This window comes from Pleurodeles waltl, chromosome 3_1, assembly GCF_031143425.1.
Source record: "Pleurodeles waltl isolate 20211129_DDA chromosome 3_1, aPleWal1.hap1.20221129, whole genome shotgun sequence".
Lineage (NCBI taxonomy): Eukaryota > Metazoa > Chordata > Amphibia > Caudata > Salamandridae > Pleurodeles > Pleurodeles waltl.
The window spans coordinates 1,770,789,398-1,770,803,453 of NC_090440.1; the positions used below are offsets into that span (position 1 = coordinate 1,770,789,398).

Sequence of the window (14,056 nt, forward strand, 5' to 3'; positions counted from 1 at the left end):
ATATATATATATATATACACATACACACACACACACACACAAACATCATCCCACAAACTTCTCCGTCTCCATATCGTGGTGCGTGATTGGGTGTGGGAATCCGCCATATCTATCCAAAATGCTCCCAAAAGGGGAAAACCATGCACACTCAGAGTAGAAGATTCATCCAGTGTAATTTATTAACAGCAACTCACTCAGCAAGTTTCAACATCTAAAGTGTCTTGATCACGAGTGAGGGTGAAAATAAAAGCCAGACAATTTGTAAGGTGAACAGTCACCAACATAAACAAAGGACTGCAAAAATGTAAGCAATATGCAAAGTAAAACAGGTGCCATATTTGTATTGCAAGTACAAATACTGCCTTAAATATCCATGAATGAAAGATAATGCTTATAACGTGAACTTGCCCAATTTCTATCCAACAATTCAGCAGCAGTTAAAAATAAAAAATGGTAGTTGTTGCTGCATGAAACAAATGACAAGGCAAAACTAAGTCACTATATTGCACTATTCCCAAGCCGGACAAGGTTATGTGAAAAAATTATGAATAAAGCTATTATGTCGCAATTAGGAAAACGTATAAAGCAACCTACTGGTGAACTGTAAATCATATCAGAATGAGACATTAATTAATATCATGGAGCTATTACCAAGTAAAAAGAACATAAAGTAATTCCCAAGAGGGAAATCAAATCACATAGTGCAGGTGATTGTCAAATGAAAGACTTCAGCCAAAGTGGGCACAAAATTATAGCTGGTTCAGAAAAATTAATAAAGCACAGGTCATAAATCAAGCTTCATACAAATCAAGAAGGCATCCATGCAAAACAAGTAATGGCAATGCGGAAAACAATGTTAGAAAGAAATCAGATTCAATCTTCGTTCAAGCAGTCAGGCAACATCTCTATAGTGATCCCCAATATCACCTCTGCAAGAAAAGAAAACAAAATTAAAACCCTGAACAGCAGAAAAATAATAATACAAATCAAAAGTATCCTAAGTGTACAGACAGTTCTTAATCCATATTAAGACCTGAAGGATAGAGTGTATGAAGACCAATAATATATATGGATTCCAATCTCCGCAGGGAGAGCGCTCCATCGCCTTTGCACCGGTTGGAGGAACCAGATGTAGGGAAGTAGCCTCTTTTTGGCATGGTTACCCCCACTTTTTGCCTACTTTCAGTGTGTTTTTACTGTGTTCACTGGGATCCTCTGTGCTCTCTCACTCTAAATTTGGTTGCTTAGGACTTAGCACACCCCACAATTGGCATACTGGTGTCCCCATGCAATTTCCTAGTGTATGGTACTTAGGCACCCAGGGCATTTGGGCATCAGGGGTTCCCCATGGGATGCAGCATGCATTGTGCCACCCATGAGAGCTCATGAAAAATGTGTCTGCAGGCCTGCCATTGCGGCCTGTGTGAAAAGGTGCATGCACCCTTTCACTCCAGGTCACTGTAAGTCACCCCTATGGCAGGCCCTCCTAGCCCAGAGGGCAAGGTGCAGGTACCTGTGTGTGAGGGTACCCCTGCACGAGCAGAGGTGCCCCAACAAAGTCCAACTACATTTTCCTGGACTTCGCAAGTGATAGGAAACCACTTTATCTGTGTTTGGACACAGGTCAATATCTGTGTCCAGCTACATAATGGTAACTCCGAACCTGGGCATGCTTGGTATCAAACATGTCAGAATCATACCCCAATACTGTTGCCAGTATTGGTTGTAGGATTCCATGCACTCTGGGGGCTCCTTAAAGGACCCCCAGCATTGCTCCTACCAGTCTTCTGGGTAACCTGTGCTGCTACCACCATAGTATATGGTACCTAGGTTCCCAGGGCTTTGGGGTTCCAGGGGATGCCTATGTGCTGCAGCATATCTTTTGCCACCCACAGGAAGCCCATGCAAAGGCTGTTACAGGACTGCCAATGCAGCCTGTGAGAAAAGGTGCATGCACACTTTCACCGCCATTTACACTGCACCAGGTCACATATAACTCACTCCTATAGCAGGCCATCCAGCCCTGAGGGCAGGGTGCAGAGTACCTGTGTGTGAGGGCACCCCTGCACTAGCAGAGGTGCCCGCATGACCTCCAGGACCATTTTCCTGGACTTTGTGAGTACGGGGACACCATTTTACGCGTCACTACCTATGTCCAGCTACATAATGGTAACTCCAAACATAGGCATGTTGGGTATCAAACATGTTGGAATCAAACCTCAAAGCTTTTGCAAGCATTAGTTCTATGATTCCATGCACTCTGGGGGCTCCTCAGAGGACCCCCAGTATTGGCATTCCAGCTTTCTGAGGTTTTCCAGGCAGCCCCAGCTGCCACCTCTCAGACAGGTTTCTGCCCTCCTGCTGCTTGACCAGCTCAAGCACAGGGAGGCAACACCCTCTCCCTTTGGAGATAGGTGTTACATGGCTTAGGAGGGGTAGCCTCCCCAGGCCACCGGTATGCATTAAAGGGCATATTTGGTGCCCTCCTTGCATAACCCAGTTTGCACAAGTCCAGGGACCCCAGGTCCCTGTTCTGGCATGAAACTAGACAATAGAAAGGGGAGTAACAACTACTCTGTCCATCACAACCCAGGGGTGGTGCCCAGATCTCCTCATGATGGCCACGTGATTCTGCCATCTGGGATCCCAGGTGAACAGAGGCGCAGGGGGCATCTGAGTGGCCAGGTCAGGCAGGCATTTTGGGGAAAAGATACAGGATGGGAATTTTGGAATGGATATTCCTCCCACTTCAGTAGCGCTTGGTCCCTCCGATCCATAAGTCTTTCCCAATATGTCTTATTGGCTGCATCAATGTCAGTGTGTAACATGAAGTGTCAGCAAGTTGCCTATGACCCTCAGCCAGATAGTCTTCTTTAGAAATTATCATGATATTGCCACCTTTATCAGAGTTGCGAATCACAATATCATGGCATCCTAGTAATTCTGAGAGAGTCCTCTTCTGAGTAAGTGTTAAATTGTATATATTACTACATAAAGATCTCAATTTCTTGAACTCTCTAATGACCCCTTTCTCAAATACATATTTTCTCATCAAATTGCATAATAGGCAAAAATACTGGCTTTGGGCAGAATCCACTTGGACAACATAAATCGGTTACCAGTTTATTTATTACGGTACGGAACCCCAATGGAAGTTCACATAACAAAAGCAATAAAACAACATAGAAAAAATATAGAGAAAAAAGACAACGATTGAAAAACAGATAAAACCTTTGGTTCAGTACATTCATCCATACAAAAACAACATCAAATATCCATTCTATAAAACCTAAAAGAACAAAAGAAAAAATATCCTTTATATAATTCCTAAAGGAAAAAAAAAAAAAAAAAAAAAAAAAAAGACGCCAAAGAAAACAAATATAACATAAAAACGTATTCATCAACTTAAACCTATAATAACATATTCAAAGGCTTCCTTTTTGGGCCCATAATAGTGAAAACTGCGTGATACAGTATACAATGTATAAAGTTTGCCAGGATTAAAATATTAAACATTCCTATACGTACCACTTTATCAAGTAGCAGCATACATAAGAGCAACTAAAATGCACCAGACATACATGTCTAAGGATATGATCAAAACATGCCCCTTCCCACACAATCCATCAAAAAACTCTAGACAGAATGAGAAGAATGAATAAAAGGGTCTGTACAGTGAATACATTGTGATAATACGTATACACCCATCATTGATGTCCCAGGTCCCTGATAAGTATTATTCAAAGGTTTGGAAAACAATTTAGTAAAATTCCCACCAATCCTACCCCAAGGCACTAATAGACATTCATAAAAGATCTAAAAAATTGATAGATCTTATAACATACCCTTTCATTCACAAGTGAAAATATACATTTGCAGACCCCCACAACAGAATGTAAATTGTATTCTTAAATAATGGCTTAAACAGTGGGCAACGAATATTCAGTAACACAGGGCACATGATTAAAATCCTGAATGTGTAGCCGACACAGCTCAGATCTTCTATCTTTTTTATGGATTTTATCCCAAATGCCCACGATCATACATAAGGGCAGCAAATCCAGTCTCAGCAAAAGAATCAGCCTTCTGATCCTATAAGGTAGTTTCTATAATAAATAGAGCTGAGGTTTACTCCCCAGATTGCTTTCCCACACAACCTGATTACAGGGATTTGACTGACAAAAGGGGGATATCTGTGGACACAGGGCACAAACCCATTTACAATAAGGGCAATCCCGAAGGTTACATTTGTCGCTCAAACACCGATAAAACGTACTCCATTCTTTTAAAATGGAAAAAATCTTTACCCTCAAGGTTGCCCGTAAAGTACCCTCCTTACCACTCAGAAGAGAGTTTCCCCACTTTTCAACAGCATCCAATGAGAGAGTAGGAAGATACTAAGCCAAACTCCAGTCACAGCGCATGAGGGGCTGCAAGAATGTTCAAATTGCTAAACTGATGAAGGATCCTACCTTAAGTGCCCTCAAAAGAATGCCAGTAGCTCATATCCAATACCTCAGATGCATCACATAAAGAAGGTTTTTTTTGTTAGCAGAACATGCCCAAATTGATGCCTCCCACAGACTTTACAGAATCTGTGCAATGCATTAGCCTGAGAGAGGGGCCAGCTGGCACAGAGATTATTATGATCAATGTTGCACTCTTAGACAAGACCTTCCCAAGATAGAGGTACAAACCCACAAATTCAAGTTTCTCAGAACCCAAGTGGCAATTAAGTGTTCTATTTAGTGCACATCCCTTTTTATGAAAGATTAAGACATTACTTTTGGTAATGTTGATCTTCAGAAAGTGGACTTCTGCATACTCTACCAATGCTGACAGGCGGAACTGCAAGCCAACTGAGGTCACATCTATGATGACTACATCATTGGCATATAATAACAAGCCAATGGACAAGGCGCCAATGCTGGATGGGTCGTCCCTTACACAATTTAAAGTGCCTGGAAGATCAGATGTATAAAGAAAAAGCAATAGAGAGGCCAACAAGCACCCCTGCTTAGGACAATAAGTTTGAACCTTCTATGATAAACCCTGTGTCCCGCCCATGAGAATTTGGCATCAAGCATCTGAGTGAAGCTCCAAAATATGACCCAAAAAGTAGTGCAGAATGGGCACCTCATCGGGTCCCAGGGTGCCAGAGGATCTCATCCACTGAGGGGGCCCATACACAGAAAAGTAAGCCTCCTTCACACAAATAATCACAGGGGTGTCCTCCTCAAGGTTATGTGCATACAAGTGGGAGATGTGGTCCCCCCAAATATTTTTAGGAATTGAGACTGTGCCTTTGCCCCATAGTCACAGAATTTGACTATCAAATGACAATACTTCCTAGAGTCTTTAGCACTTGCAGCCTCTCTTGGGTTAATCCATTTTACATCATATTCCCTTCTACTATTGGCGAGTTTATGATGAGTTCTTAATCGTTTAAGGCGATTTTACCCCATAATTAAGGGTAGCACGGGGATTTAAATTAGACACTAGTGAGGACCCATATTCAGCATTTCTCGCTCGGGGCGGAACACACTGATGATCTCCTTTGTATGCCACACCTACATGCAAAATTTGCCCCTGCGACCACCTAACCAGATTACCATCACCCCCCTCCCAGTCTCAGCAAAGAAGACAAAGCTTCAGTTCACATTCACCCCCCCCCCTCCGCTCATGGAGGCATGAGTGTGGCAATTGGCATAGGAAGCAAGCCCCCCTGCGGGGCAATCATAGGAGGAGAGGAAATACCCATAGCTACTCCAATTCTCCCCTGCATCCCAGCAGGATCCACATAAAGTAAATTCTGCACAACAGGCACTTTAGAGACACCATCTCCAAGAGGGAGATTTGTGAGGCCGCAAACTATGTCAGAGTCTTTAGGAAAATGTTATTTTTTAGTTTTCTATTCAGGAAATCTTATTTTTTATGTTTCCTTTACCTAGTCATACAGTTCTGGTTCCTTCTAGGTAGGAGAACAGCTACAGTATAATGAAGGTAAAGATGAACTCAAAGAGCAGGTGGGGGAATTGAGATTTACATACCCTTCTCGTCCAACATTTCCTAGGAGGTACCACCACCCGAGGCCCCCTGGCTTCCCTATTCAGGTCAATGTCAATGTCCAGATGAGTGAAATCTTCCCCGAACCCTCTATTTTGCTAGTAACCATAGCTGCCCCGTCACCAGAGTCACTTCTCAAGGATACTTCTAGGAAACGCATTGCCCTCCACCGTTGCCACTCTCTAATGAAGGACTTAAAATACAGTGCTCATTCATGGCACTATTTGAGGGGCTGGGGGGGTCAGTACATGAGGTGCTAGTACATGAGGCACTAGAGGCAACTCTACAGCAGACTCTGAAGAACGAGCAAAACGCGAATTAACATGACTCTCTAGTGCATCACTAATTATTGAGGACCCACAAACTGCACTTACCGCCATGAAGCAATCATTTGCCTGTTGAGGTAAGATCTCAAGAAGAGGAGGTCGACAACTGAGATCTTCCACCTCTGCCTCAGAAACAACGGGCATTTTCTTAAACAAAAATGATAATCCCAGGGTAGGATTTTAAAAGGCGTTGCTGGGATCTTCTAGAGCCACAGAAAGATTTCTTAACTTTACGATTAAGGCTTGGGGATGAGATGATTGTTCAACTAGAGCACAGTTTCTTCAAAGTCATTGTAATCTCATCATCAACTCTCACCAAACTTCCGAAGCTCTCAAGATTACTGGCTTATTGTTGATTTATCATCCACTGATTGGGCCGTCAGGACAAAGGAAAAGGTTGGCAATAAATGAAAAAATGTGCCTGGGCAAGCCCCCTCTAAGAGATACATGCCACACTGGCCTAATGCCAGCTACTTCTGCACCACTGGGGGACGCTGTGGCCTAGTCCAATACCTACAACACCTGCAGCACACAAATTCTAGGAGCAGAGCCAATGGTGACAATGGAGAAAAAGTGGTCAACTGACCAAGCCCCTCAAAGCTCCTCAATTTACACTGGGCTACCTTCAAACTTCTCCACACATACTTTTTTCCCTTGCCAAATCTGCAGAGTCTCCAAGTCTTTAATCTCAAGCTTTCACTGCAGTCAAATCTCCTTACCAAGGCAAGGCTAAGGGTACCATTCACAGAGAAATATAGTATGTGTGTGTACACTTACACCCAAACAAAAGAGAAAAGAGAACTCTGGGTAGTTCCCAAGTTTAGGTAGGAGACAGCTCCAGTATAGAGCACCCTACAACATCAGTGACACTCTCACCTCAAGTGTGGTTTTCTAACAAGGTTTTAAACACAGGATTAGCACAGTGTCATCCTTGCCGAGCTGTAAATGACAAAAGCCTTTCACCACTCCATGATAAATATATATAAAAAATATTATTGGTAAGTATTAATCATGCATAGGTCTTTACCGCGCATGCCTTTAGCACGAAAATGTAAGCATTTTACAGGCAAGTAAAACCCATTATACATATGTAGAAAAAATCGTTTATATTCACCTGTAAAATACTTACATTTTCATGTTAAAGGCATGTTCATGGTAAAAAAAGTTGTTGTAAATACTTATGTTGTAAAGACGCATTTGTTGTTTCGGTGTCGTTGTAAAGGCATCTGTGGTTAATGCAGTCTGGTTCCATCATGCATCCTGTGTATAGTATTTGTGCAACACTTCAAACAGTAGAACTGTGAAAATACTACAAAAAAGATTCCATACCAAATTAGAGAAATAAATCCGAATTTAATAAATGAAACAAGACCAAAACAATAAAAATCCATTAAGTAGAACTGGAGATCTTGAATTTCAACATTTTATGTAAAAATAGCACCAAGAAGCAAGAAGTGCTAAAAGGGAATCTGGTCAAGCTGGACTGGAACAAAATAAAAAGTTCAGGCTGACTGCAATTTAATGCATTGCAGCTACAGGTACCCAGTTAGGCCCGCTAAACCAAAGTACCTCAAATCCTGGATGTGGAGTGTTATATGGATCGGAGTCGAAGATACGTCATGCAGCTGAGGTGATGCGTCAGTTCCAAGATGCAGCGAAGCTGCAGTGTGAGGTCTTGTTGAATCGACTGAGATTATGTCGACTGGGCTTGCGATGCAAAGGCCAGTGTCGAGGATGCATTGTGCAGTCAAGACAATGGGTCGGTTCAGATGAGCAATGAAGCTGCAAAGTGGAGTTTTGGGGGCAGTGTTGAGGCTGCAATTAATGGGAGATGTGAGGAGATTGCATCATGCAGTGGCTGTTCCAAAGGTGATACTCCAAACCCAAGATGCAGGATGTGGCAATGATGCAAGTCTGTTGTCACAGGTCCAAACCACTCAACAGTGGCGATGCACTGGTTCTGCCTTAAGATGCGTCACTCAGCCAAGGAGATGTGTTGGTTCTGCTTGGGGATCCTTCACTCAGCACAACATGCATTGATTCTGCTGAGAAAACACTTCAAAATTTTGAGAACTGGATTGGCACCACATGCAAGGGTAGACTCACAGATGGCAGAGTCCAGGTGTGGAAGCAGAGTGGTTGGATGTTTTTTATGTCCCGGAGACTTCTTTTCAGGAGGCCAGCCAACTAGCCCTTAGAGCCACTCTGCATTCCAGGGAAGAGGGCAGCAGACAGCACAGCAAAGGAGGAGTCCAGCAGAATGCAGTCCAGTAGATTGGCAGTCCTTCAGCAGCACAACAGTCCTTCTTCCTGGCAGAGTATCCACAGGTCCAGACATGTACTGAAGTGGTGGTGTCTGAGGTTCTGTACTTATGCCCAGTGGTGTCTTTGAAGTGGGAAAGACTTCAAAGACAGGCCTTTGAAGTGAACAGAGGTCCTGCCCTTCCTGCCCTGGCTCCAGACTCACTACAGGGCGGTATGAGCCCTTTTTGTGTTGACAGAATACAGCCTATTTAGGTGTAAGTGAGGCTCTGCCCAGCTCCTTCCTCCCATCCTGCCAGGATGGCCCACCACATCATACCTAAACTCCCATTGTGTGTGGTTGTCTAAGGGGAATACACAAAGTCCAGCTGTCACCCACCCCAGACATGTGATCAGAGACAAGAAGCAGGCACCAAAAGGCTAAAGCAAATGGCAGCTTTCTAAAAGTGGCATTTTCAGAATTGCGCATTAAAATCCGGCTTTACCATAACTTTGGACTTTAAATTGTGATTCCAGAGACAACATGCTTGAAAAAAATCTCTCTTCCCATTTGGAATTAACACTTATAAACTGTAATAAGGAAACTTCAATGTTATCTTATGGGAGAGAAGGCCTTGCAGCAGTGAAAAATGAATATAAGAGTTTTTCACTACCAGAGCATGTAAAAAACTTAAGAGTACATGTCCTGCTTTTTAAGCACATTGCACCCTGCCTGCTGGGCTGTCCAGAGTGACTTATATGTACTAAAAAGGAAGGTTTAGGCCTCGCAAGTGGGTTACTTGACCAGGTCGAAATGACAGCTCAAAACTACACACACAGGCTCTGCAAAGGCATCCCTGAAACATGGTTAAAGGGCTACTTAAGAGGGTAGCACACTCAGTGCTGCAGTCCCACAAATAGCATTTAATTTACAGGCCCATTGAAATGATTGTTACAAGGTTTGTTATATTTGAGGTAAAATTGCAGATGAAAAGAATAAAAATGTTCTTTAAAACTAATTGTACAGGCCCTGCACACATGTAGTGCACTTTACTAGGTACTTCTAAGTAAACTAAATATGCCAATTGGGTATAAGCCAATATTAAAAATTTTAAAGCAGAGAGCACAAGCACTTTAGCACGGGTTAGCAGTGGTAAAGTGTACAGAGTCATAAGGCCAACAAAAAACAGACCCAATAAAAATAGAAGGAGGAGGGCAAAACATTTGTGGATGACCCTGCAGAAAGGGCCACTTTCCAACAGCAGCCAAAACATGCCGGTTTCCTCCGCAGCCTGCCCCACCTCTTGTTGTATAGTCTTCCATTCCTCCATTTTAATATTTTAATTGTTTCCCTCACTATCCCCATGTATAGAAATTCCCATAGAGTGACTTGTCCTACAGTTGCCAGCTATGCTTTGTCCCCTTTATAGGATATAAACATTGTTGTGGTGAAAAGTGAGCTAGAGTATGCTCAGGAATTTCTGCCCCCAAGTCACAAACGTGATCCAGACACCCATCTCTGCCTTTGGGTAATCACATGACTACTGCTTGGACCTTTGACTATAACTTAAGGACTGCTTATGTCGGACTTTTATTTTCTTGTATATATTATTTTGAAATGCATGCCCAGTTATATGCAAACTTTGTCCCAGACATTTCCCAATGAGTTTATTATTTGCCCACCCATCTCCAGGTCTATATTTCCCATCTAAAAAAGACACTATGCTTTCCTTTTGCCCAATCCCAACATTTTCAGAATTTTAGATAAAAAACAAACAGGTTACAAAAATACCCAGTCATTTTCTTACGGAAAAATAATTTCAATTGTTTCTCTGCCATTAGAATGGTAAACATAGGTATATTATATGTAATACATTTCCATGACCAAACATAAAAACAATAACAATTGGGATGCCAACAAAAGACTGAATATCAATTGCACTTTATTGTGTACTTAGTTTAAAGTACCACATTAGTCACAGGTGACATTTACACATAAGTATTTTAACAAACGATACATGCATTATTTTAACGCAAGCATTGGTATAGCCAATAGGTCTGGCGCGCAGTGTCAGCCTTTTGGCTTTGGCAATTCTTGTCTTATTTTGTCATGGTTTTTGCAAAAACTTACTGTTTGGGAAGCTGCCGGGCCCTAATTATATAACAAAAACTGGCTAATGGCAAAAATATTGTTGGGGGTTCAAAAAACATGCATCACCATAGTAGTCTCTGGCACTTAAGAGATCTACTTTGTGTATGGATGTGCTACTTGTGAAAAGGGAGTATGCCGTACCTCACAGTGAACTCAGTCAATGATGCAGACTGGAGTGGGTGGAAAAAATTTGAACGACACAGCAGACTAGCTGAAAACCCTTAAACTAACTACGTTACACATATGGGTTTTTACAAAATGAAAAGGTCTTGGCTAACACCACAGCAGAAAAAGCAAGTCGGTCAGGGGGTGGCTGCCAGCTATCTTGACTTTGTGAGTGCTTCTTGTAATGTTTCTTAAATCATTACAAGTAGATAGAGAAGGTTGATAAATAGAGAGGCTTTTAACAGATAGCTAGCTAGCTAGCTAGCTAGATAGATAGACAAAACAAGAAATTGGAATAAACTACACAGCTTCAATTAGTGATAGAAAAGTTAAATGTCCTTATAAACACAACATAGAAGGGCACTAAAAGCAAATACAAGAAGGGCATACTGATTAAACTGGTTTACAAGTAAACTGTAGTCTCCTCAAGTAAAAGAGATGCCAGCATGACATTCAGGAGTGTAGTTATAAATTCACTTTATTGTGTGTGTGTATAAAAAGAGGTAACTTTATAAACAACAGTTTCAACTGGACACAATGTGGGATGCTGTGAAATAACAGTAGTGAGGATGTGGCTTCTGTGCCGAGGGAACACAGTAACCAGCGTGTGAGCTCCCATTGGTGATGGTTGGCTCAGGCAGTAATCCTGTGATTTTGGGAGTGGTAGTGAAAGCCCACTGGTCCCGGACGGTATGGAGAAGCTACAGTACAGCTGGGAGACAGGGAAGCAGCTACAATATCCTTTTTGACCACCCGATGTTGTGTACAGCGATATAACCAAGGGCGGCCGACATCAGAGAGGAGCACCGGCCCCAGAAGCCAGGCCACCATCAGAGAAGAGCTCTGGCCCCAGAAGCCTCATGGGGTGGGCACGAGGGCTCCAGTACCATGCCCCCTTCAGAGATCAGGTGGAGGAGTGCTTGGACCCTACGTTGTTTGACGGGTGAGTTGCACACAGCTACAGCGATACAGGGAAGGCTGAGGCAGCAGAGGAGAGCAAGAGGAGTGGTGGACATGTGGAAGCCCCATCATATACCCGGAGAAGTAGCCATCTTGGAAAAGTGGGTTGGGTTTTCTGGGGACAGGGTAACTCACAGTGGTTGAATGACATGTTGGCCCCTTGCCTGACCCTCCTATCCCATCTGCCAACACCAGCCGCAGAAGGGGCAGTGAAGAGAGCTGAAGAGGACCCCTGCCTTCCTCCCCCATAGTGAATTTTGAGTAGTGGCACAACCATATGTAGCGGGCAGACAAACCAGAGAGGACCGCAGGGGTGGGCATCAGTAAGAGGGAGCACATCCACAGCAGACTTAGCATGGTGTGTGACAAAAGACAAAAGATGGCCAAATCAAACTGGCTAGATAAGTATGCCTTTAAGTCAGTGGAGGGTATCCCCCATTAGGTGGCTAGCCCAGAGACAGAGGACCATGGCCCCACTTTTAAAGAAATTCTTTAGGCCATTACCAACTCCTGCACAGTGTTGGACTCAAAAATCGACCTGGTGGTGTTCGATGTCACCTTGATTCCTAATGATATGGGCAAAATTGCTGAGAGTCACTGTTGATGAGGCAACATTGCAGGAATATGAGGCCTCCACTAAAGCCTCACAGAAGAAAGTCCATCAACTCAAGAATACCACACGTTTGTTACATGCCAGGGCAGAGGACACTGATGGCAGATCCTGCTGCAACAATGTGTGCTTTTTGAGTATCCTTAAAAGGTTGAGGGATTTAACTATGAGAAATTCATTGAAGATGACTGCCCTGCCTGCTAGCAAACTGTATTTGCACTTCTTAGTGGAGAGGGCCCACAGGGTGATGGGGGTACCACACAGACAGAGTGCATTTTCCAGGCCAATCATAGCTCGATTTCTACACTTTCAGGACCATGACACAGTCCTTAGAGGAGCAAGACAACATAGACCACTGCATTTTGAAAACCAGTCACTGATGTCCTTCTCTTACTTAACACAGGACGTAGCACAATAGTTGTTTGACAGATCAGGCAAGAACTCTATAAACTCAACTTTCAGAACTTCACGCAATTCCCAGCAAAACTGAGCAACCCGTATGAGGGAAAATTGTGGCTCTGTTCTTCCTCAGAGGAGGTGTGGGAGTGGCTTGAAGAATGCCAACCAGCAAAGACACCAGGACTGAGGGGTTCCCAGTCTCCTGCTGGTGCAGACAGACATGGACCTGTGCCATCACCGGGAGATGGTTCGGCCTGGAAAGACTCAGAACAGCCAGACCTGAACATGAGGGACAATAGCCTTGGTGACCGGAGGCAAAGGGCAAGCTAAGACAGGAGATCATACAGAGAACGTTAAAGTACTAACCCACTCCATGGAGACAGAGAAAGCGGAGCTTTGGGGGATACAGTAGCTAGCAGGTTTTGAAATTGGGTATTGGAGGGCGACAGACACCCCAGGCTTGGGGAGGCAGGTCATGCTGCCAGGCCCAGGAAAAACACTAACCTGAATTGTTCCAGGAATCTGAGGGAGCAAAGCCAAGACCACAAATGTCTGTGAAGGCTGGCACCATGCACCCTGCACCGACAACTGTGTACAGGGAACAGACCCCAAGGGAAAGGGGGTTGGGAAAGAGAAAAAGAAGAGTCATCTGACTTCTCCTACTAATTGGGTGGGTGTTGTCTGATTTCTTTGGTGGCTGATCTCAAAGGTCACCCAATTAGTGAAGCTGAGGATCCCTTCTGTTAAGAGTAAGTAGAGGTAAGGTTAAACTGCCTAACTATTACCCTGGCCCAATAGGTTGCACCTGATCCCCACTTCCTGGTTGTGTACCTTTTCTCTATGAGGGATGGAGTGCTGGGTTACTTCTTCCGTAGTGGTGTGTCAGTAAGTAACATGGCTGATAATTATGTATCTCCCTCCAAAATTAGGATCTGTGGTATTGTTATTTCACCCTGGGAAGCAACAGTACTCTTATGCAGCGGGATCATCAGGATCCATGTTGAGGCTGGACTACCTATTGATTCTCCAAATGCAGGAAAGTTGGTACAGTGAAACCAAGTATATACCCAGTTGAATATTTGACCACACACCGATTTGTAAGCACCTGTGGTGGTGGCTTCCCAAGGTTTGGGCAAG

The 14,056-nt window shown here is 43.5% G+C and overlaps 1 protein-coding gene across 1 annotated transcript in view; it reads right to left on the minus strand.

Moving 5' to 3' along the window:
• Positions 1-282: 282 nt before the first annotated feature.
• The window catches only part of FTCDNL1 (formiminotransferase cyclodeaminase N-terminal like), a 534,412-nt gene continuing 520,638 nt past the window's right edge, over positions 283-14,056 (minus strand). Inside the window, exon 10 of the mRNA XM_069225764.1 lies at positions 283-929. Within this exon, the coding sequence (XP_069081865.1) occupies positions 874-929 (56 nt within the window). The 3' untranslated portion in view covers positions 283-873. The remainder of the gene's footprint in view (positions 930-14,056) is intronic.